The sequence below is a fragment of the Raphanus sativus genome, chromosome 6 (genome assembly GCF_000801105.2).
Source record: "Raphanus sativus cultivar WK10039 chromosome 6, ASM80110v3, whole genome shotgun sequence".
NCBI lineage: Eukaryota > Viridiplantae > Streptophyta > Magnoliopsida > Brassicales > Brassicaceae > Raphanus > Raphanus sativus.
The window spans coordinates 36,598,378-36,618,073 of NC_079516.1; the positions used below are offsets into that span (position 1 = coordinate 36,598,378).

At 38.1% G+C, this 19,696-nt stretch overlaps 5 protein-coding genes and 1 non-coding gene across 8 annotated transcripts; 2 read left to right on the forward strand and 4 right to left on the reverse strand.

The window, feature by feature from the left end:
- The first annotated feature begins 306 nt into the window (after positions 1-306).
- LOC108805626 (plant intracellular Ras-group-related LRR protein 3) lies at positions 307-2,127 on the forward strand. The gene is made up of 3 exons (XM_018577550.2): positions 307-1,022; positions 1,124-1,290; positions 1,375-2,127. Exons 1-3 carry the CDS (start codon positions 441-443, stop codon positions 2,018-2,020), a joined length of 1,395 nt encoding a protein of 464 aa, XP_018433052.1. The 5' UTR covers positions 307-440; the 3' UTR covers positions 2,021-2,127.
- Positions 2,128-2,279: 152 nt separating this feature from the next.
- On the forward strand, positions 2,280-2,352 carry TRNAR-ACG (transfer RNA arginine (anticodon ACG)). The gene has a single exon. It is a non-coding gene; the product is annotated as a tRNA-Arg (tRNA).
- A 607-nt stretch (positions 2,353-2,959) lies between these two features.
- Positions 2,960-5,768, reverse strand: LOC108806974 (uncharacterized). 2 transcript variants are annotated; one of them, XM_018579201.2, is made up of 5 exons: positions 5,229-5,768; positions 4,806-4,938; positions 4,428-4,724; positions 3,304-4,191; positions 2,960-3,201 (listed from the first exon to the last, which is right to left on the reverse strand). In XM_018579201.2, the coding sequence occupies exons 2-4, from the start codon at positions 4,827-4,829 to the stop codon at positions 3,535-3,537; spliced, it is 978 nt and encodes a 325-aa protein (XP_018434703.1). In that variant the 5' UTR covers positions 4,830-4,938; positions 5,229-5,768; the 3' UTR covers positions 2,960-3,201; positions 3,304-3,534. The 2 variants fall into 2 exon arrangements, with proteins under 2 accessions (XP_018434703.1, XP_018434702.1); XM_018579200.2 differs by having other exon boundaries at positions 4,806-4,868; positions 5,229-5,767.
- Positions 5,769-6,211: 443 nt separating this feature from the next.
- On the reverse strand, positions 6,212-9,229 carry LOC108813504 (eukaryotic translation initiation factor 4B2). The gene is made up of 3 exons (XM_056989392.1): positions 7,852-9,229; positions 6,764-7,174; positions 6,212-6,578 (listed from the first exon to the last, which is right to left on the reverse strand). Exons 1-3 carry the CDS (start codon positions 9,111-9,113, stop codon positions 6,551-6,553), a joined length of 1,701 nt encoding a protein of 566 aa, XP_056845372.1. The 5' UTR covers positions 9,114-9,229; the 3' UTR covers positions 6,212-6,550.
- Positions 9,230-13,876: 4,647 nt separating this feature from the next.
- On the reverse strand, positions 13,877-16,182 carry LOC108811820 (pentatricopeptide repeat-containing protein At1g12300, mitochondrial). The gene is made up of 2 exons (XM_056988808.1): positions 14,719-16,182; positions 13,877-14,628 (listed from the first exon to the last, which is right to left on the reverse strand). Exons 1-2 carry the CDS (start codon positions 15,956-15,958, stop codon positions 14,069-14,071), a joined length of 1,800 nt encoding a protein of 599 aa, XP_056844788.1. The 5' UTR covers positions 15,959-16,182; the 3' UTR covers positions 13,877-14,068.
- Positions 16,183-16,316: 134 nt separating this feature from the next.
- Positions 16,317-19,557, reverse strand: LOC108807008 (coilin). 2 transcript variants are annotated; one of them, XM_018579239.2, is made up of 13 exons: positions 19,239-19,557; positions 19,059-19,123; positions 18,717-18,962; positions 18,452-18,637; positions 18,312-18,378; positions 18,009-18,086; positions 17,715-17,904; positions 17,588-17,619; positions 17,302-17,499; positions 17,142-17,213; positions 16,914-17,063; positions 16,688-16,829; positions 16,317-16,603 (listed from the first exon to the last, which is right to left on the reverse strand). In XM_018579239.2, the coding sequence occupies exons 1-13, from the start codon at positions 19,434-19,436 to the stop codon at positions 16,425-16,427; spliced, it is 1,803 nt and encodes a 600-aa protein (XP_018434741.1). In that variant the 5' UTR covers positions 19,437-19,557; the 3' UTR covers positions 16,317-16,424. The 2 variants fall into 2 exon arrangements, with proteins under 2 accessions (XP_018434741.1, XP_018434740.1); XM_018579238.2 differs by having other exon boundaries at positions 17,588-17,628.
- Between the last annotated feature and the right edge of the window lie 139 nt (positions 19,558-19,696).

Consider the following 19,696-nt stretch of genomic DNA (forward strand, 5'->3'; position numbering starts at 1 on the left):
CGTTTGTCCATCTCTGCTTTAGAGTTTGATTTGGCTCCTTAGTTTCTAAGCATCTCAAGTTCACCCCCTCTTAGTCTTAGTTATGTTGGGTTTAAGTCTATGAGTTCATCTTCTGGTCTTATGTTTAATCATGTGTTTCTTGTTATCTCCAGGATGTTCGGTCTGTGAACTCGCCGGTTTTAGTCTCTGAAAGGATTACAATCCTTGTCGGCTTTGCGTTGTAAGTTCGGTTTGAAATGTTCTAATAAATTCATAGATGACAAAAAAAAAGACTTTAGATCTCATCCTCAATTGCAGATTTGATATTTTCCACAAAAGTCTCAATCTTCTTTATTAATACTGAGATCATCTTTCTAGATTCGTCCTTAATCTCTCCCTCTTTCCGTCCGATCTATAAAACACTACTTTCTACTCTCTCTCTCTCTGAAACCAACACAAAGATGGATCATGATCTCCAGATGTTCCCGTTACTCTCCTACGTCATCCACCACTCCGATCCCGCTTCCCACGCCCCACCCTCTCTCTCCATCCAACACTCCCTCGCCAATCGTTACCCTCTTCTCACCAACCCCCACGTCATCTCCACACTAATCGAATCAATCCCCACCACAATCACACAGACCCTCCGCGTCTTCGCCTCTCTCGGTCCTCGCCCCGATCCTTCCTCCGTCTCCTCCGCTCGTGCCAAGATCGCTCAGATCCGAGAGACGACGGACTCCTCGTCTCCCGAGGACGACGCGGCCAAGGAGGAGCAGATCTACGCTACGGTTGTGAGGTTGGAGGAAGTTCACCAAGGGTACGAGAAGCAGCTTAGGGATTTGGAGGATAAGCTGAGCCAAGTTTATGCCTCGGCGGTTGAGGAGTCCTTCAACGGTGGCGATGAAGTGAACGAGGAGGTTCTTCAGATTCTCAACAAGGATGAGAGGATTGATCTCTCTGATCGTCAGCTTAAGCTTCTCCCTGAAGCGTTAACCAAGAATGTCTCTTTGGTTTCTTTGAAACTCTCTCGCAACGATCTCAAGGTTAAAGCTCCAACCTTTAGATTGATACTGTTTTGATCTGTAAAGCACGAAACTAGGGTTTTGGATTTAGCTATATGATCTTAGTTTTGATCTTATTGCAGGTACTACCTGATACAATCTCAGGGCTTGGGGAGCTAGAGGAGCTTGATGTATCTTCAAACCTTCTCGTGTCTCTTCCCGACTCTTTCGGACTGTTACTTAACCTGAGGGTCTTAAACGTATCCGGGAACAAGCTAACTTATCTCCCGGAGAGCATCACGCAGTGCAGGTTTTTTTTGTGATTATATACTGTACGTTTTTTTCTTTCATTTTAGCCTGATCCTGAAGAGAGTTGTTTTTCTTGTGGTTTTAGGTCACTAGTGGAGTTAGATGCTAGCTTCAACAACTTGGCTTCTTTACCTGCGAACATTGGATACGGGTTACTCAACCTCGAAAGGCTATCAATCCATCTGAACAAGATTCGTTACTTCCCTAATTCCATATGCGAGATGCGGTCTCTGAGGTATCTTGATGCACACATGAACGAGATCCACGGGCTTCCGATAGCTATAGGGAGACTCACTAGCCTCCAAGTCTTGAACCTGAGCGGCAACTTCAGCGACTTGACTGAACTGCCTGACACTATCTCTGATTTAGCTAGCCTAAAGGAGCTAGATGTCAGCAACAACCAGATCAGGGTCTTGCCGGACTCTTTTTTCAGGTCGGAGAAGCTGGAGAAACTGAACTTGGACCAGAACCCGTTGGAGTTCCCTCCGCAAGAGATTGTTAACCAAGGCGCTGAAGCTGTGAGAGAGTTCATGAGGAAGAGATGGGAGGAGATGATTGAAGAAGAGCAAGTGAGGAGTTTGATTGAAGCTGAGAAGCAACAAGGAGGAGTTACAGGTTGGCTTTCATGGGGAAGCTCCATTGTTAGTGATCTGCTTACTGGTGGAGGTACTACTACTCAGGGTGGTGGAGCTAATAAGCCTAAAGACTCGTATATGGATCAACTGCTCTGAAATTTATGTGTTGTGTGCTTGAAGGTCTTTGATACTCTTTTCTGGTTTTACTTTTTGACATTGTTGTAGAAAGAGTTCATAGTTGAAGTCAAGAGAGTATACTGTCATATTATACCTCATGTAAATGGGTCCTTGAAAAATCTTACACTCTGGTGAATGAATGATATTTAGGCCACATATAAGACTGACATGCTTGGGGCGCATGATCGAAAGATGGACTGAAATGACATAATAAATACTTGGGAAAAATGAACGAAATGACTCCATGGCCCAATGGATAAGGCGCTGGTCTACGAAACCAGAGACTCTGGGTTCGATCCCCAGTGGAGTCGCATTTATTTTACATATTATAATTTATAATGTACCAAAATGCTTTTGGATTTGGTTTTTGGTGATTGGTGAGCCATTAGGGCCATGTTCGTTTGTACATCTGGAAGGTGCATCCAGATGGATCAGTCAGATGTCTTATCCAGATACTCCACCTGGGTGTTGTTCGTTTGTACATTTGGAAGGTGTATCTAGATGAAGCATCCGGATGCAGCTGCGTTCGTTTATTCTTTTTTTTTTAACTTACATTTGCATCCAGATGCAGTTGATGACAAAATGACTAAAATAGACATGTATTTAATTTATTTATATTTTACTATTAAATTCATGTTTATTATTTATATTAATCCTGTTAATTTTAATATATTATCAAAATTATAATTTTACAACAAAATAATTTTAAAATTTTTGCTTTAAAATTCATAAAATTTATTTTAATAAAAAAATAAAATTATAAACAATGACTATAATTTTGTACATTTGATTAAAATATTTAAATAAAAATCTAACAATTGTTTGATATATGATAAACTTTAACATACACTAAAATCCAACAATACTTTTGATATATTGAAAACTCAAAATCAATTCCAAAAATAAATAAAGATAAGATAGTATCAAAAACTTTAAATAGATCATGGTAAATAAAAACTAAAACATAAAAGGATAATGAGTTTGCATTATCAATTGGTCCAAAGGAAACAAAACTACAAACCCATATGAGAAGTGAACAGAAAGCTACAGATATCATCATCTGATCATCACTCTCTTCATTCTTCAACAGCATCTTGTCCTTCTCGCTCACATAGATCATCAAGAAACTTTCTGATATCCTTCTTTTTCACATGGCATTTCTATAAAATCAAACAAACAGTTTACAATGAAACACAAGACAAACAAGATGCATACAAAGATGACACAAAGTGCAAGAATTAAGCTTTAGATCAGAGGTTTACCTGCTCAGTATGGAAGTCGACTTCCTCTCGCCATCTCTTCAGTAATGGAATCTCGCATAGCTTCCATGACTCTATCTCCAGCTGGTACATATGCAACATGATCATCTTCATCCCCATGATGTTCATATTCTTCCACACTTTCCCAATGTGCAAAATCCCAATCCTCATGGTTTGAATCTCTGATAAAATTGTGGAGAGCCATTGTTGCTGTCACAATCTTCACCCATTTCTTCAGCTCATACTTAGGATGCTTGCGGTCAAGAATCCTCCACTTAGCTTTGCATACTCCAAATAGAGAACCCTGTTCTCATTATCTCCATAGAACAAGAAAGTTTGACGATTTGCAGCATCTTCTTTGAGATGGTTAATTGAGGCTTTGTAAAGAGGAGACCACATTCTTATAGCAGGCAAGGAGTGTAGAACCTCCATAGCTCGAAGTTGACTACAACTAAACTCAGGATGGTTCTCTATTAGATGATTCTTGTGGGAAAGAATCTTGTCTCGAGACTCAACACTCTCCCTGATCACATCAGCCACAGCTTGTCCTGCTTGTACAACCCTTGATCTTTTCCTGTTAACCTTTGACCTGGAAGAAGAAGGGCCAACATTCTTTGATCCAGCATTTCTTGATTCAGATGCAACATCAGTTTCTTGAGTAGGGACACCACGCCTTGATTCATCTCCAACAGCTTCCTGAGTAGGGACATCACGCCTTGACTCAGCATCATCTTCATCTTCATCATCTCCATGCTTTGTGTCTAAAGCCTCTTCACCTTGCTGAGCAGACCAACCTTCACCTCCACTAATATAAACTGTTCCAAATACCTTCTCCATCAAATCCATGTTTGCTATCGGCTTGTCTTTAAATTTTCTAGCACCAGGCCACTCCTGAACAAGAACAAATCATTATGTTTAGAGCATTCATTACAAACAAACAAGACTAACTCAAGAACCCAAATCAGTGATCATATTATGTTTAGAGAATTCATTACAAACAAGCAAGGCTAGCGCAAGAACAAATCAGTGATCACTGGAAACCAATATTCACATTCATACACTCTTTAAATCACTAGTAAAGAGAACATGGTGAAGAAGTAAAGATAAGAGGATCATAGAACTTGTACCTTACATCGCTCATTCCACCAGTCATCACTCATGTTGATGAATCCAGTAGAAGTAAAACCCAGTCCCGTTCTGTTCCGAGTCAGCTTCTTAAAAGAGTCGTACTGCTTCTTACAAGTGTTGTACTTTATCCCAAATTTTCTCCATGGAATTTTTATACCAAATGCCTCATAGAACTTATCCATTATCGCCTGTCTCCCAGCCTCATTAACCATCTGTTTTCTCACGTTTCCTTTCAGATTCTCATCAAGTCTTAGTTGAAGAAAGAACCGTGTTTGCTCGTCACTCCATATAAGATTCTTATTTGAAGATTCAAGACAATAAGAAAAGTATTTGACAAAACTGAGATCAAATAAAAGATTAGAGGGGAAGATACTCACATCAGATCCAGGGATGGATGTCATTGTTCTCTTCAAAGGTTTATGCAACTATCTTCAAAGAAACTGTACACAAAAAGACCAAATACTCACATCAGTGCCATGAATGGATGCCATTGTTTCTCTTCCAAATAAACTGTAAACATAAAAGTAAACAACTGAGCACAAGCACAAAGAACATTGAGACAGTGAAATAACACGACATTATTTCAAGATAAAAGGACAAGCTAAAGCAATCACACGATCACATATTTCAAGACCACTACTTCATATAGACAAACCACTCAAACCAAACTCATATACAGATATCACAAAAACAAGACAACATGAAGAACAATCCACAGATGCAAACAAAACCCAGAACATAAATTGAAGATACTGATTCCAAAGACTAACCCACAACATTTAGATCCCTGAGAGTCTTACCTGAGCGAGAGAGAGAGGTCGCCGGAGCTGAGGTCGCAGGAGTGAGTGAGAGAGAACCCTGAGAGAAAGAGAGGATCGCTGGAGAGAGACAGAGAGAGAGAGAGAGAGCGCCTGAGATGAGACTGAGAGACAGAGAGAGGTCGCCGGAGAGATCCAGAGAGAAAGAGAGGTCGCCGGAGAGAGAGGAACGGCGGAGAGAGAGGGTCACCAGAGAGAGATGGACGAGAGAGAGAGAGAGAGAGAGAGAGAGAGAGAGAGAGAGAGAGAGAGAGAGAGAGAGAGAGAGAGAGATTGGCCGCCAAAGAAAAGAGAAGAACGCGAGAGATGAGATTAGAGAGATGAGATTAGGTTTATGTGGTAGCAGGGTCATTTTCGTCATTAACCTTTTTTGACTGAATCAGCTGCAGCTGAATGCATGATGAAGACTCAGCTAGCTATTTAAAGAAAATTCAGCTGAGTTTTTGAAACTCACCCAACTGATCCATCTGAATGTACCGATTAATTAGACTAAACGAACATCAATACTCAGCTTCACCCAGATGGATCAGTCGACTGAGCAAACGAACATGTAGTTACAATTATCACAAAGCTGCAGGCAAACAAAACCCAAATGAAGCATACATGGGTTCTTTTTATTAGTGTCAGTAAATGTTTTTGAGTTCACCATTTTCCTTTGAAGATGAAAATAAAAACATCATTGTTTACATATTTTCATCATCCTCAAATCTAAGCTTTGCAATGGAACAGGCTGTATAAGTAGAGAGTACTTTTCAAGCTGTGGCTGCTTTTTTTTTCCTGGACAAAGCTGTGACTGCTTTTATCTTCATTTAGCTTTTAAGTGCTGTCTTTAGCTTTCAAGTGTTCGTTCCTCTATTATATGTGTGTAACGAATCTAAAAGTATTAGAATCCCAGTTCTACCAGACTAGAAAGGTACAAACGTTAATCAATACTTTGCGATTTCAGACTGCTGAAGCAGCAGCGGTAAACAAAAATTTAAAACACATAAGAAGAAGAAGAAGAACAGAGTCTGTCTCCAAAATTCTGAAGACACAATATTTGTGACAAATCATGCTGATCAACGAGCAAAAGACCAAACAAAATACAATTAAGAAAAACGAAAGAAGAAGAAACCATTAGGCTTCGATTTCCGAAGACGAATCAATACAAAAACATAAAACTAGTCCCCCAAAATTAGGTTTGAATTCAAAAGGAGATGAATTTTTCTTTTATTATTAAATATTATTATTGAAGCTTCTTCCAAATATGGGAACCAAACCAAACTCCAAAATCTCACTCCATAGTCATTCTTTGTTTCCTTCTTTTACCATCCACCCCTGGCCGATGATGACCTGTGGCAAAACCGCCCCCCAAAATGTCAGTTTAATCGCATCCACAGATCACAAACATCATAAGAAATGACTCAGCTTTGAATCTTCACAATAATGACAAACATCTCACTTGGATTCTTATCATCTATATTGCAAGTCTGTTCTTTGTAATAAGATAAGATCGCAACAGATGTGAAGAGACTAACCTGTCGACGTTCCTGTTGCTGAAGAATCCACGTTCCTTGCTTCCTTGGAAGTTTCTTCTATCATCACCTGTGCCTCGTGATCTAGGTCTTTCCATGGATTCCACACTCCTAGCATCTTCAACTGACCCACCCCGGGAATGAGGCCTTTCAGAATAGTTACCTGTTCTGCCTGCACCGGATCCAGGCCTCTCAACTGCTCTTGGCCTGAACCTGATTTTGTCGTCCAGCTCACGGATCAGTAACTCTAGCTCTTTTTCTTTCTCGCTTATAAGGTCAGGTATGTTATGGTTATTGCTGTCAGATTCTGGTTGAGATTCCTTGCTCTCAGCTGTGATGGCTGCTTCCTTCTCAAGTTTCTTCCGCAGTTCTTCGATCTCTTCCTTCAACGCTCTCTCTCCTTCTGTTTCAGGCCTGGAGCCAAATTTGTTTCACCAGAAATAGATTAAAAGTGAGAAAATTGGCAGATGATCTAAAAAGTCATCAACATAATTACAGAGAAGTTATTCATGTTATAAATGCAAGGTATCATAGAGTTTAGAACAAAAAAATGCAGCTAAAGTAGAAACAAAACTCTGGAAGAAAACTACAACTTAGATATGAGCAAGAGTTGTGTTACAAGTTGAAGTTCCATAAATACCAAGAGATGCTGAATCAAAAGAACATAAGAACAAACACCATACAAATGAGCTCAACTGAGAAAACAAACATGGGATGAAACTTGGGACCAGGTAATGGTACAAACGTTTAATGGACCGAACCAACTTATCATAAGAGCCTAACTTGTACCTAAGAGATGCTTATAAAGGACATATATAAAACATGTCATATAAAAGAAAGCCACAAATACACTATAACTTAATTTTAGGTAAGTCATTCAATTAGTTTCCATTTCGAAGTTTAAACACTAAGCAAACTCTCTGAAGTTCTAAAATGTGACTACATTTTCTAGTCCTCTATTTGGTTCACTAGTGAACAACTTAACATCACTAATTAACTCTAATTGATAAACAATTAACAAACAGTAAGTAAGAACATAGACTCGAAACAGATCCACATTTCTAAGATAATATACAGATGAAAGAAATGACCTGTCAACCCTGCGATGCTCGAGTTCAGAATCCATCTTGCGCCAATCTTTCCCTTGTTCCTCCAACAACACTTCCCGAGGTTTCGCGTCCCCAAAAGGATTCACCTTTGGTCTAGGCTTCACCACGTTCTCCAATGTTAAGCTCTCAGACCTGCTAGAATGAGCACTTGACGGCCTGCTCGACTGCGCGCTAGATGGTCTGCTCGTTTGAGAGCTTCCCTTCTTAGCCTCAATCTCCGAGTCAAGTTTCTTCCAGTCCAATCCTTTCTCCGCCAGAACTTGCTCTCTCGGCCTCGCTGCCCCGAAAGGACTCGGCTTACTCGTCGTCTTCACACCACTTTCAGTTTGAGTTTCAGTCACTCCACTATCAACAACAGCAACCTTTCTTGGTTCCAGAACAAGACGACGACGCTCCTCCTGAACACCACCGGAGGAGACTCCAGAATCACGGTAACCAGACCCAAATGTAGATGATTTTGCAAGAGACGCTTGGCTTTTACCTGCTCCCCAGTTACCAGCCTCGTCAGCTTTAGAGAATCCACCTCCATAACTACCTCCTCCACCACCACCGTAACTGCCTCCTCCACCACCACCACCACCACCACCATCACCTCCATAACCACCACCTCCATATCTGCCTCCTCCACCACCACTACCATAACCACCACCACCACCACCTCCACCTCCACCTCCACCTCCAAAACTGCCACCGCCTCCTACACCACCACCGTAACGACCTTGCCGTCCCTGATCAAACACGGGAAGAGATTTCTTCCCTTTTCCCCAATCATCAACCTCATCAGCTCTAGACTGCTGTGGGAAATCAGAAACCCTAGAACCCCCTCTCTGATCATCATCAAATCCACCATAACCTCTCCTCCCACCACCACCGCCCCAAGACCCATTAGAATCATCTCGATCTCTCGACATTCCTCCTCCACCAGACCTTCCACCGTAAGAAGAGAAGCCGCCACCAATACCACCACCACGCTGCATTTCCTCCTCAGAGCGTTGCCTAGGACCAGTAGGAAGCTGAATCATCTGCTCCCTCGTCAACCCAACCGAACCTCCACCACCACCACCACCACCACCTCCCTTGGTGAACTCCGATAAAGTCATCTTCTTTTTCTTCTTCGACTTTGTAGTAGTCGCAGCTTCCTTCAAGCTAGGGAAGCTCTGCGCATCCGCCGCAGCTTGCTCCTCATCCGCACGCTCCGCCTCGTCGGCCCATGCCCCGATTCCACCCCACGGTTGTTTCGACATCGCTGATCTCTCAATTTCCCCAAAAAAAAAATCGAAACTTTTTTTAGATCTGAATAACCGGGTTCTTAACCCGGAGCTCCGAGTGAGAAAAGTCGAATCTCTCTTTTTGCTAAAAAGATGAAATTTTAATTAAAAACTAGATCTTGACCCGTCCTTTAAAGAACGGGTATATTTTTGTTTTAATTTGATTCTCATATTTGTGGTTTCTTTGTGATTATATTTTTATTTTTTTTAATCATATTTGTGTATAAATCTCTGTTAAAAATATATTTTATTAAATAATAGCAGTTTAAAAATTGATTCGATATATTGCGGTCGAACCCGTCAACCCGCAGGTTTCAATTTTGTTTTGGTCAAAAATATGACCCGTACAACCCGCAAACAAATAATTTGTATCGGTATCCGTCCCATTTAATTTTACGGATATCAGCGGGTTATAATTTTTTAAAAAATAATTATTTAATATAGTTATAATAAAATTATATATTTTAAAGTTTTAAGTTTTTTTAAAATTACCATGTTTTTTAAAAAATGTTTAGTTTTCTTTTATTTTTATTTTTTAAATATTTTTCGTGTCAGTGGGCCAACATTATTAAAAAACATAAAACAAAATATATACCCGCAATCCAAAATCTATAAATTTCGCAGTAAAAAAATGCCAGCCAAAGTAGAAATCCAGACATAATCAGATATTTAAAAAAAAAAAATCCAAACATAGTTCGAGAAGTTGGCCCAATATTGTAACGTGGAGTTTTATTTGTGTTGGTGAAGCTACTTTACCACCAAAAAAATAGGAACGATATAGGGTAGCAGTTATATTTAGCAGTTGTAAATAAGCTAATATTATATATATACACATAAGCAGTTATATAGCAATCATAACTTTTTTTAATTGGACCTGATCTTTATCAACTGGTCATGTTCCAAAATTAACAGTATTGACTAGATTTTGATCCGCTCTTTAAAGGGCGGGTATATGTTTTGTTTTATGTTTTTTTAAAATGATTTAATTTAATTTGTGTGTGTTTTATAATTATATCAGTGTTTAATATTAATTTAATTTAATATATTTTTGGTGACTATATTCAATATGTCAAGTTGCATAATTATACACTTGTACCATATGTATTTCAGAAACCATTTTAAAACTTTATTCCTAAAGTTTGTAACATATTATATTTACTTAGTAGCTACCTAACATAATTTAGTCAAGAATATTTATATCCCAATCGCCCCAAAAATAAAAATCTCATACTCTATTAGACATGATCTATATACTCGAACAGTTCTTAAATTATATTTGAAAACTAATATCAAACTCAACCCGCAACTAAAACCGAATAATTTTTTTGAAAAATGTTTAAAGAAATATTGTTTAACATATTCTGTTATATATATATATATATATATATAGTTGGATTAAAATGGTCTTCACTAACTTTAAGTAGAATCACATTTAATAAATATTTTTTATTCGAATAACCTATTTAAAACCCGTTAAACTAAATGAGTTTATATGAATATTTATTTCTATTAAAAATTCACTTAAACCGGTTAAGCTCCGTCAATCATAAAATTAAATTTTAATAGTAACCCGCTTCCACCATTAATTAATATTAATATTAGTTAACTTTTAAAGTTTCATAAGAAATATAATATCCTATGTACATCACGTCGTTTATTTTCTAAAAATTGTATCATGGAAATGGTACTTCGTTTATTTTCCAAATCACAGACCTGTCTGATAAATTCAAAACTTTATTTGAAAGAAAAAAGTAACTGTTTTGGTAGGAACAGTTATAACGTGGATTTTAATAACTTTTAGAAGATGGTTATCTAAGGTGGTTATATGATATTTAGATAAATCATTTAAATACAGTTATAAAATATGTTGGACCCAATTAATATCAATTGGACATGTTAAAGAATTAATAGTATTGATTGAGACTTTTATTCCTTTTTTTTTTTGTAGGTTTCTCCGGGACGGAGGAGCAATGGACGGAGGAAGAGGTACCAAACGCGCTGGATTGGGTTGTGTAGTACACGAGCCAGTGAGTGATGAGGAAAGTAATGGCTTAGACTTTGTTGCCACGCGACGGTTGACTTGAAGAGGATACGAGTCATTCTTTATGCCCATCATTTTATGGTGACAACTTTATGTGCTCTCTTATGTCCCACGTTGTAATAAAGATGCAAATAAACAACATTATTCTATATAGTTGACCATAAAAAAACAACAACATTATCCATCTTTACTTATTTTTTCAAAAGTGATTTTACAGACTTTTCGTATTCTCTATGATTTTAAAATAATTCATAAGTTTAACTAATACTATAATTAAAAATTATCTTAAAATATATATTTAGAATGATATTTAAGACACATTTATTAAGTAATTCTATTGATATATAGTATATAAAAAAATATTTAATATATTTATATTATCATGATATTTAAAATATTTAGTTAATAAATAAATAGATATAAAGAAGTGATTTTACTGAATTGTCATAATAATTTTAGGACAAATCATTAGTTTATTTAATATTATAATATTATACCGCTATATACTATTTTAGGATTTTGATCTCAGTTTTTTTTAATCCAAAAATCTACAACCCATAAATAAAAATATAAAACAAAAAACATAATTTAATACATCACTAACCAACATGAATATTGAAGTTATATAATTTTAAATTTATACATATTCTCAGAAAGAGAGCAAAACAACACAAGTGCCGTATATATCATAATCCTATTGTTATGTTTCAAGCCCACTCAAGAGAAGGACATTCAGAACAGATCACGTAAGGTTCTTTTCAATGCTAACACATGTACCGAAAAACCAATTTACAAAACAATACTAGAGAGATAACAGATTGTTCATAACCTAAAAAAGCAAAGTATACAGATGAACACAGTGAGAAAAGAAAAGATGCAGCTTAGGGAAGATTTTCAATCTATGGAAATTCTTCCAAGGAGTCATTGATGTTTGCAATTTTGGCTCAGTTGTGGTTAATATCTTGACAATTTTCCCAACATTTCCTAAGCCAAGAAACATTTGGTAAACTATAAACAGAGCACAATGCCTATATTGCACTTTAATTATGACTCTGACAAAACCAGAGAACCCACACTGACCTTTTGACATATTCCGGTTGTACTTTTACACACAAAAAAAACTGGTTTCAATTAATTAACCCATTTAACTCGTAAACACTATCGGACACTGCCTCCTAGACTCGTAGTTATATATGGCATTCAAGAAAGTATATTTAGAAAGCTTTTGTCCTATCTACCATCCACTAACATATCCATAACCATCTTTATAGTGAAAGCATCTGCGGAGAACCCACACCTCTTCATTTTTTTGATGAGTTCAACTGAAATGCTTACGTCACTACATCGGAGATGTGCCCTGATAAGTGTGTTGTATGGACCACTATCTGGCGCAATCCCGTCCTCTTCCATTTTCTTAAACAACAGGCCCGCTTCAGACAGCAAGCCTTTCTTACACAGTCCTCCAATCATTATAGTATATGTTCTGGTATTAGGCTTCACTCCTTTGAGAGGAAGGCTACGGAAAAGATCCCAAGCATCATCGACCTTACTAGCATTGATCATTCCGTGAATGATGATATTATAGATACCAATACCAGGATCAATCTTACACTTGTGCATTTTATCAAGTATTACCAGGGCTTCCTCTAGTTCTCCGTTGTCACACGACCCATCCAGCAGAATATCGTAAGTCATAATATCAGGATTAGCACCTTGAGAACCATCTCTTGGAAGAGTTCTTTGGCAACATTAAGCTGGCTGTGCATTCACCCATGTCTGGGCGTTCGAATATTCGTTGGAATTTAGATCGGGTATTACAGATTTCGGTTCTAATCTGTCTTACACCTTAGATCTTATCTTCGTAAATTTGTAAGTACGAATCATGTTCAGATATAACACAATAGTTTCAATTCTAGTTTGTGCTACATCCTAAAACCCATAAAATAACTATTATATTGTTCGGATTCGTTTATATCTGTTTAGTTCGAGTATATCCACAGTAAAATCTATTTAAGAGAAAAAGGAAATAGATACAAGAATTGAGTATTTAAGTTATTTATTTAAATTTTGAATATGTATTTTTGATATCATAAGAAAATAAATATGTAAATTGAAAATTGAAGTACATATTTATGTTTCAAATATTTATATTGCATATTAATTTAAACATTCAGATCAGTTTCTTAGATATTTTTGAATTTTCCGAATTTTGTGTGTTTTGGACTACAAATTCGGTTAATAACATTTCGGTTTTGGATATGTTTTATAGTATTCTATAAATTATATTTTACTTTTTTTTTTACATTTCAGAATTGTTACAAATCAAAATTTTCGGCTAGGGTTTTGGTTCGCATTTAGAATTTTATGCCAAAGCCTAGTAGATACAGAGCTTTAGAACAAATATATCAACGAATGCATACAAAGATACCAACTCTAACGAAATTATAAGAAAATATTCAACCTCAAAACCAACATATGATTAAGAGTACAAGCTTTACTTATGAGACATATCTAAGCTTATTATATATAGTCAAACCTCGAGAGACTCTTTCTACAAGGGGCTATACTACTTTAAAACATCTCAAACCTGTTTTCAAACGACCACAAAGCCGTAGATTCAATCACACGAGAAAATAAACTAATTGTTGACAGCTAATTTCTCATAGACTTTCACGGCTAGTTAAGTCCCAAAGTCAAATCATGGAGACACATAATACACTGAAAATGAACCAGCGACAAAACAGAAAGAAAGCGATATAGAAAGGAGAGACATCAAGATCTGTTTAAAATGTAAACAAACAAAGAAACCAACTTATTTATACTATTAAGCCCAAATACCTCATAAATTATTAATCGGGACTTTGTCTCTAGCAGATAAGATCCAACCATTCTAAGAAAGCATATCCAAAAAGCTTTTGTCCAATCTACCATCCGATAACATATCCATAACCATCTTCATGGTGGAAGCATCTGTAGAGAACCCACACCTCATCATCTCCTCGATGAGTTCAACAGAATTGATTATGTCACTGCTTTCGAGATGAGCTCGGATTAGTGTGTTGTATGTACAATCATTTGGCGCAATCCCATCTTCCTCCATTTTCCTTAGCAAGATGTATGCTTCAGGCAGTGACCCTTTCTTACACAACCCCGAAATCATTACGGTGAATGTCTTAACATCAGGTTTCACTCCTTTCAAAGGTAGGCTGCAGAATAAATCCCAAGCATCGTCGACCTTACTAGCTTTGCACATTCCGTGAATGATGATATTATATATACTAATATCAATTTCCATCTTACTATTATGCATTTTTTCAAGTATTCCCAAAGCCTCTTCTACTTCTCCATTGTCACACAACCCATCCAGCAAAATACCATAAGTCACAAAACTGGGTGGCACATCAGTATAGACCATCTCCTGGAAGAGTTCCTTGGCCACGTTTGGTTTTCCTGATTGACAAAAGCCTTGGATGAGAGTGCTATAAGTGGTTGTAGTGGCAATCAATCCTCTCACAGACATTTGGCGGAAAAGTCTCATACCTTCATCAACCAGTTTAGCCTTACAATATCCGTTTATAAGGGTATTAAACGTTACTATATCAGGAAAACATCCCTTGCTAACCATCAGGTCCATCATCTGGTTGGCTTCATCTAAGCGCTTCTCCATGCACAATCCATATACCAAAGAATTGTATGTAAAGATATTAGGATCAATGCCTCTTGTGATCATCTCATTGTACAATTCCTTAGCCTCGTTAAGCTTTCCCTCTTTCACAAAACAATCAATCAAAGCACTGAAAGTGATGACGTCTGGTGTGATTTCACTAGTAATCATATCCCTCAGCAACTGTGCGCCGTCATCCCATCTGCCAACACTACAGAAGCTTCCTATCAGAGAGTTGTAGGTAAAGACATTTGGTTTGATACCTTTGGTTTCCATTTCATTGAAAAGTCTGAGTGCATCTTCGACTCTCTCATCTTTGCAAAGACCATGGATAATCATACTGTATATGACTACGTGAGGCTTGACCTCTCTATCTTCCATCTTTCTGAGAAGATCTAAGGCCAAGATAGAGTTCCCTGACTTGCACATTCTGTTCATAACCGGACCATACGTAAACTGATCGGGTTGACATCCATTAGCCATCATTCGATCTATCAAAGCCATTGCTTCAGAGAGCCTATCTTGGAGAGAAAGACCATTGACAAGAGTGTTAAGTATGATGAGATTTGGAACAACCTTCATTGCAACCATACGATCAACTAACTCCACAGCTTGGGAAACTAGACCCTTGAGACATAAACCATTAATCAAAGTAGAGAATGTGATTGTGGTAGGCTCATATCCAAGTTTCAACATCTTTCCCATAACAGAAAAAGAAAACCCGAGTTTTTGGAGACGACAGAAGCAATTGATGATAATGTTGAGAGTGTAGAGATCATAAGCAATCCCTTGCAGTTCCATCTGCTTGCAGAGATCCAACACGAGATCATATTGTTTTGTTTTAGCAATACCACTAAGCAATCTACTGAAATCTATGACCGTAGGAAGAGGACGAGACTGAATCATGGACTGAAACAGAGCCACAGCATCATCCTTCTTGATACCAACGAGACCACCTCTCAATCTCTCTCTATAAGAGAGATTTCTACCAGAGAAGCCTCGTTGGCAGAATAACTCGTAGGGGGTTTGGAAGAAATCATTTCTCAGAGTACCTCTCTCAAGTGAATGTTGGGAACGAACCAATCTCAAAGTAGCAAGCCGACGCCATCTCATCATCCCTGCTTCAGATGAATCGTAAGTGAGCTCTGGATGTCTTTGAGGGAGAGAGAGAGGAACGAAAAGAAGAGAAGAAGACCGGTTAGGGAATCATTTCCTGTCTTCTCTTTTATTTTTTCGGCACCTGTGTATTGTGGGTGGTTGTTTGTAATCTGCTTTTTCAATGTCGTCTAAGTAAAACGGTGTCGCTTCAACAGATGATTACAGTATTATATTTGAGTACAATATCGCCCACAACTTGTTCGACCGAATGCATCAACAAGCCTCTCTGTTAGCCCGTATTATCGATTAGAATGTGCATACAAAAGATATCCCATTACCCCTAACAAAAACTCAGCAATGCAATTCACAGCAGCAATAACAAAAAAAAAACGGTTTTCTTTTTCTTTTGACTGAGTTTTTTTCCAAATCCAAAATGATCAAGAATGAAGAAAAAACAATCAGAGACCCTAACTTAATTAATTGCTCATATCTCTTTCTGAGATCTTAGATAGTTCATGAGAGGACCCATTCCGCTACCTCTCCTCCACGACCCTCTACGTGAACTCCCTTTCTTGTTCCACCCTTTGTTAGCTTCACACAGTTTTGCCTTTTTCTCACTTAGAGCTTCACTTAGTTCTTCCCAAGGGTCCCCTTTTCCATTCTCTGCAGTTTTTACAATGATCCAAGTCAAATAAGTTTCCATGTCAATATACAAAAGATTGACGTCAAGATTGTTGGAGAAGTTACCTTTCACAGTGGTTTGCAAACCGTTGCTGTTTGTGCTCAGCTTTACATTAGTAGCTGATTGGTCAGGCTTGTTTGCGACTTCCAAGACGTCTGAGCTGCTAGTTTTGATGCTGCGGACATCCAGCAGAGAAGAAAACTCAACCTGTAGAAGCAAACTCTCTTTCTTAGCAAGCCAAACAACTACAGTGACCAGATCTGTGATTGTTGTTTCTATGACATAGTATACCTCCAAGGATCCGTCTTCTTTATAAAGAGATGTATCAGCTTGCATTGATGAATCCTCGTCCTCTTCTGTCTTCTTCTCAATTGGATACTCTTCAACAGGCATCAACGTCACCTTCTTGGAGCCTGGATCATAGTAGCTTATCTCTCCCACCTACAGAAGAAAAATAACGTATAAGGGCTTAGGTATTGATTTGATCAACAGGCTCAAAAGGAGAGTCAGAAACTTTACTCGAAAGGAGGAAACTTCGGGAGTCCAAGATGATGTCAGCTCAATGAGGCGGTACGCAATAATATCTCCTTTCTGAAACATTAACATATCAGAAGTGAGGAGAACGACAATGTTGAGACTATAAACAACACATCTTAATGCAAATACTATTTAAGCAAACCTTTACTGAGCCAGTGTATGCCACAAGCTGTTCATAGTCTATCTGACCGTTAGCAAGCGTCTCTGCCTCAGCGGGCTGTGTGTGATAAGTATCTTCTTCATTCAAATCCCGAGTATACCTTTTGGAAAATCCTGTCTTCTCTGTACCCCATTTTTGGCCTTTCTTCTTCGTCATGTTTCCATTCCACAAGATATTTTCCTAAACGTTATCAAGCCTTATGATCATTATAGATTTCATTCAGATCTGGCCAAAGCTCAAGGAAACGAAAGATAGGGTAAAGTCATACCGCAGGAGGTTCAGTTTCAGGGGAAGCTTCATCTGTTTCATTTGAAAAGTAAGCATGTGTAAGAGAAACTGTGAGGAGCCAAGAAAAAAAAAATGCAGGAAAGTTCTGCAGAGAGTGATTTATATACCGAGCGGCTTGAAGCGAATGTGGCCTGGTCTCACTTCAACAGGAACCACTTCATCCCCAACGCCATCACCATCTTCATCTGGCTGCTGCTTTTCGAGAGGTTCAGAGAGATTTTCCTTGGTTACTTGGTAGTCTATTATAGTGATAGCTGGTTTTTGGATGGGTGCTAAAGCCATCTGGTTCTGTAGAAGCTGCAGATTGTGTGACAAGAAAGAAGATATCAGTGTTGCTTAAACGCGTGATAGAGACATTAGTCTTATCATCATTTTGAGTTTTCAAGTATCTGAAGACTCACCTCTTCCTTCTCTAGTTTTGTCTTTTCTCTCAGCCATTGCCGTTTAGCCTTTTTACGCCGAGCACTTCTACTAGGTGTCTTAAATAAATATAAGGAAGAGTCAGCTTCCCATTCATTGTCGCAAAGAAGGATCAGATAGGAAACTAAAGCCCCTGCATCTACGTACATCAGGCAGTTTACCCAATACTAAGTCGGTATATATATATATATATACACAATGTTCACTCTTTAAAAAGAAAGAGAAACAAACAAAAGACAAAACAAGCCCTTCACGTTCCTTGAGACAATGAAATAAACTCGAACCTTTTTAGTTTCAGCAGACATGTCGCACAGTTCGTCAGGTTCATTGCACTCTTCTTGAAGCGAGGACCTGAAATTTGAAAGTAAGGCAATGGAAAATCAACCAGCGAGAAACAATTCATGAGTTTCTAGACAACACTTACTTCTTCGACTTGGTCATAGACTTGGCGTTAGCATCATCAATCTGTTCATCATTTTCAGTTCTATGTACGTCCAATGTTTTCCTCTTCTTTACAGCATTGCTCTTGTTTACAACAGCTGCGTCTTCTCTTTCCAGTGGAGTTTCTTCACTACTAGTAGTAGTAGTAGCTAGCTTACACTTCTTACTCCTACAAAATCATCAGACATGAAATAAACTAACAACGAATACACATAGGTGGGTAAGAGTCATTCTAGTCAAGATCCTACCTGGAGCTTATGCTTTTGCTTGAAGCTTTACGTTTCTTTGAAGTCTTCTTCTCTGGCACAATCTCTTCTTCCTCAGACTCACTTTCATATCCTCCAGTTTCCTTCTGGAACTCCTCGTTATCAATAAGCAGCAGCGCACCAGGAAGAATCCGAGCCCTCTCTTCTTCAGCCTCAACCGCAGCACAAACATTCTCCTCGCTGTCTTCCTCAACAATCTCCAGCAAAGCTTCCTTCTTTCTCTTAACACTACGAAACAAAAACGAAAAAAAAAACTTCAACACTAATACTCAGTAGACCCCCTAAATGAAAATGCGTTACAAGACCGAATATGATGAAACTAACCAAACGATATCTTTATCCTTTAACACACAGCTCGACTCGAACGGCGGCAAAACGAACCCATCCATCTGAAAAATCAAAAAGATAAAGCTTTCACATAATAAGTGAATGTAAACCAATAATGGTGTCGACGACATTTAACATTAGGGCAAGACAAGAAGGAAGGAAGAATGCGTAGCGTACATATAGAGAGAGGCCATGAGGACAAGCTTCGAAGAGGCTAAATGTGTAGAGGATATGATTAGAAAACTGTGAAACAGTTGGATGATATTTAGGATTCAGAACAACCCAGCTCCTCTTTAGACCTTGCTTCTTCTGGCACTTGCTCAGAATCCGTTGATCCTCAAACACCAGACGAATCCTCACCGTCTCTTCCGCCATCGTAAAAGGATGATATTTCGCTAAAGTTTAAAGTTTATTGAACCTTTCGGAATTCTTAAACCCCCTCCCTGTCTGTGTTCCACAAGACGGAGAAGAGAAGGAGAAAGAGAGGAACGATTTAAGACCAAACCTAACACTCTAGGTCACAAAGAGGTTTTGTAATGGAAGATAAATAGGCCTTTTTGAAAAGCCCATTTATGTAAAGCCTCGGATTAAATGTTTCAGCTATGATTCTAGTTCACAAAGAGGTTTCTTAATGA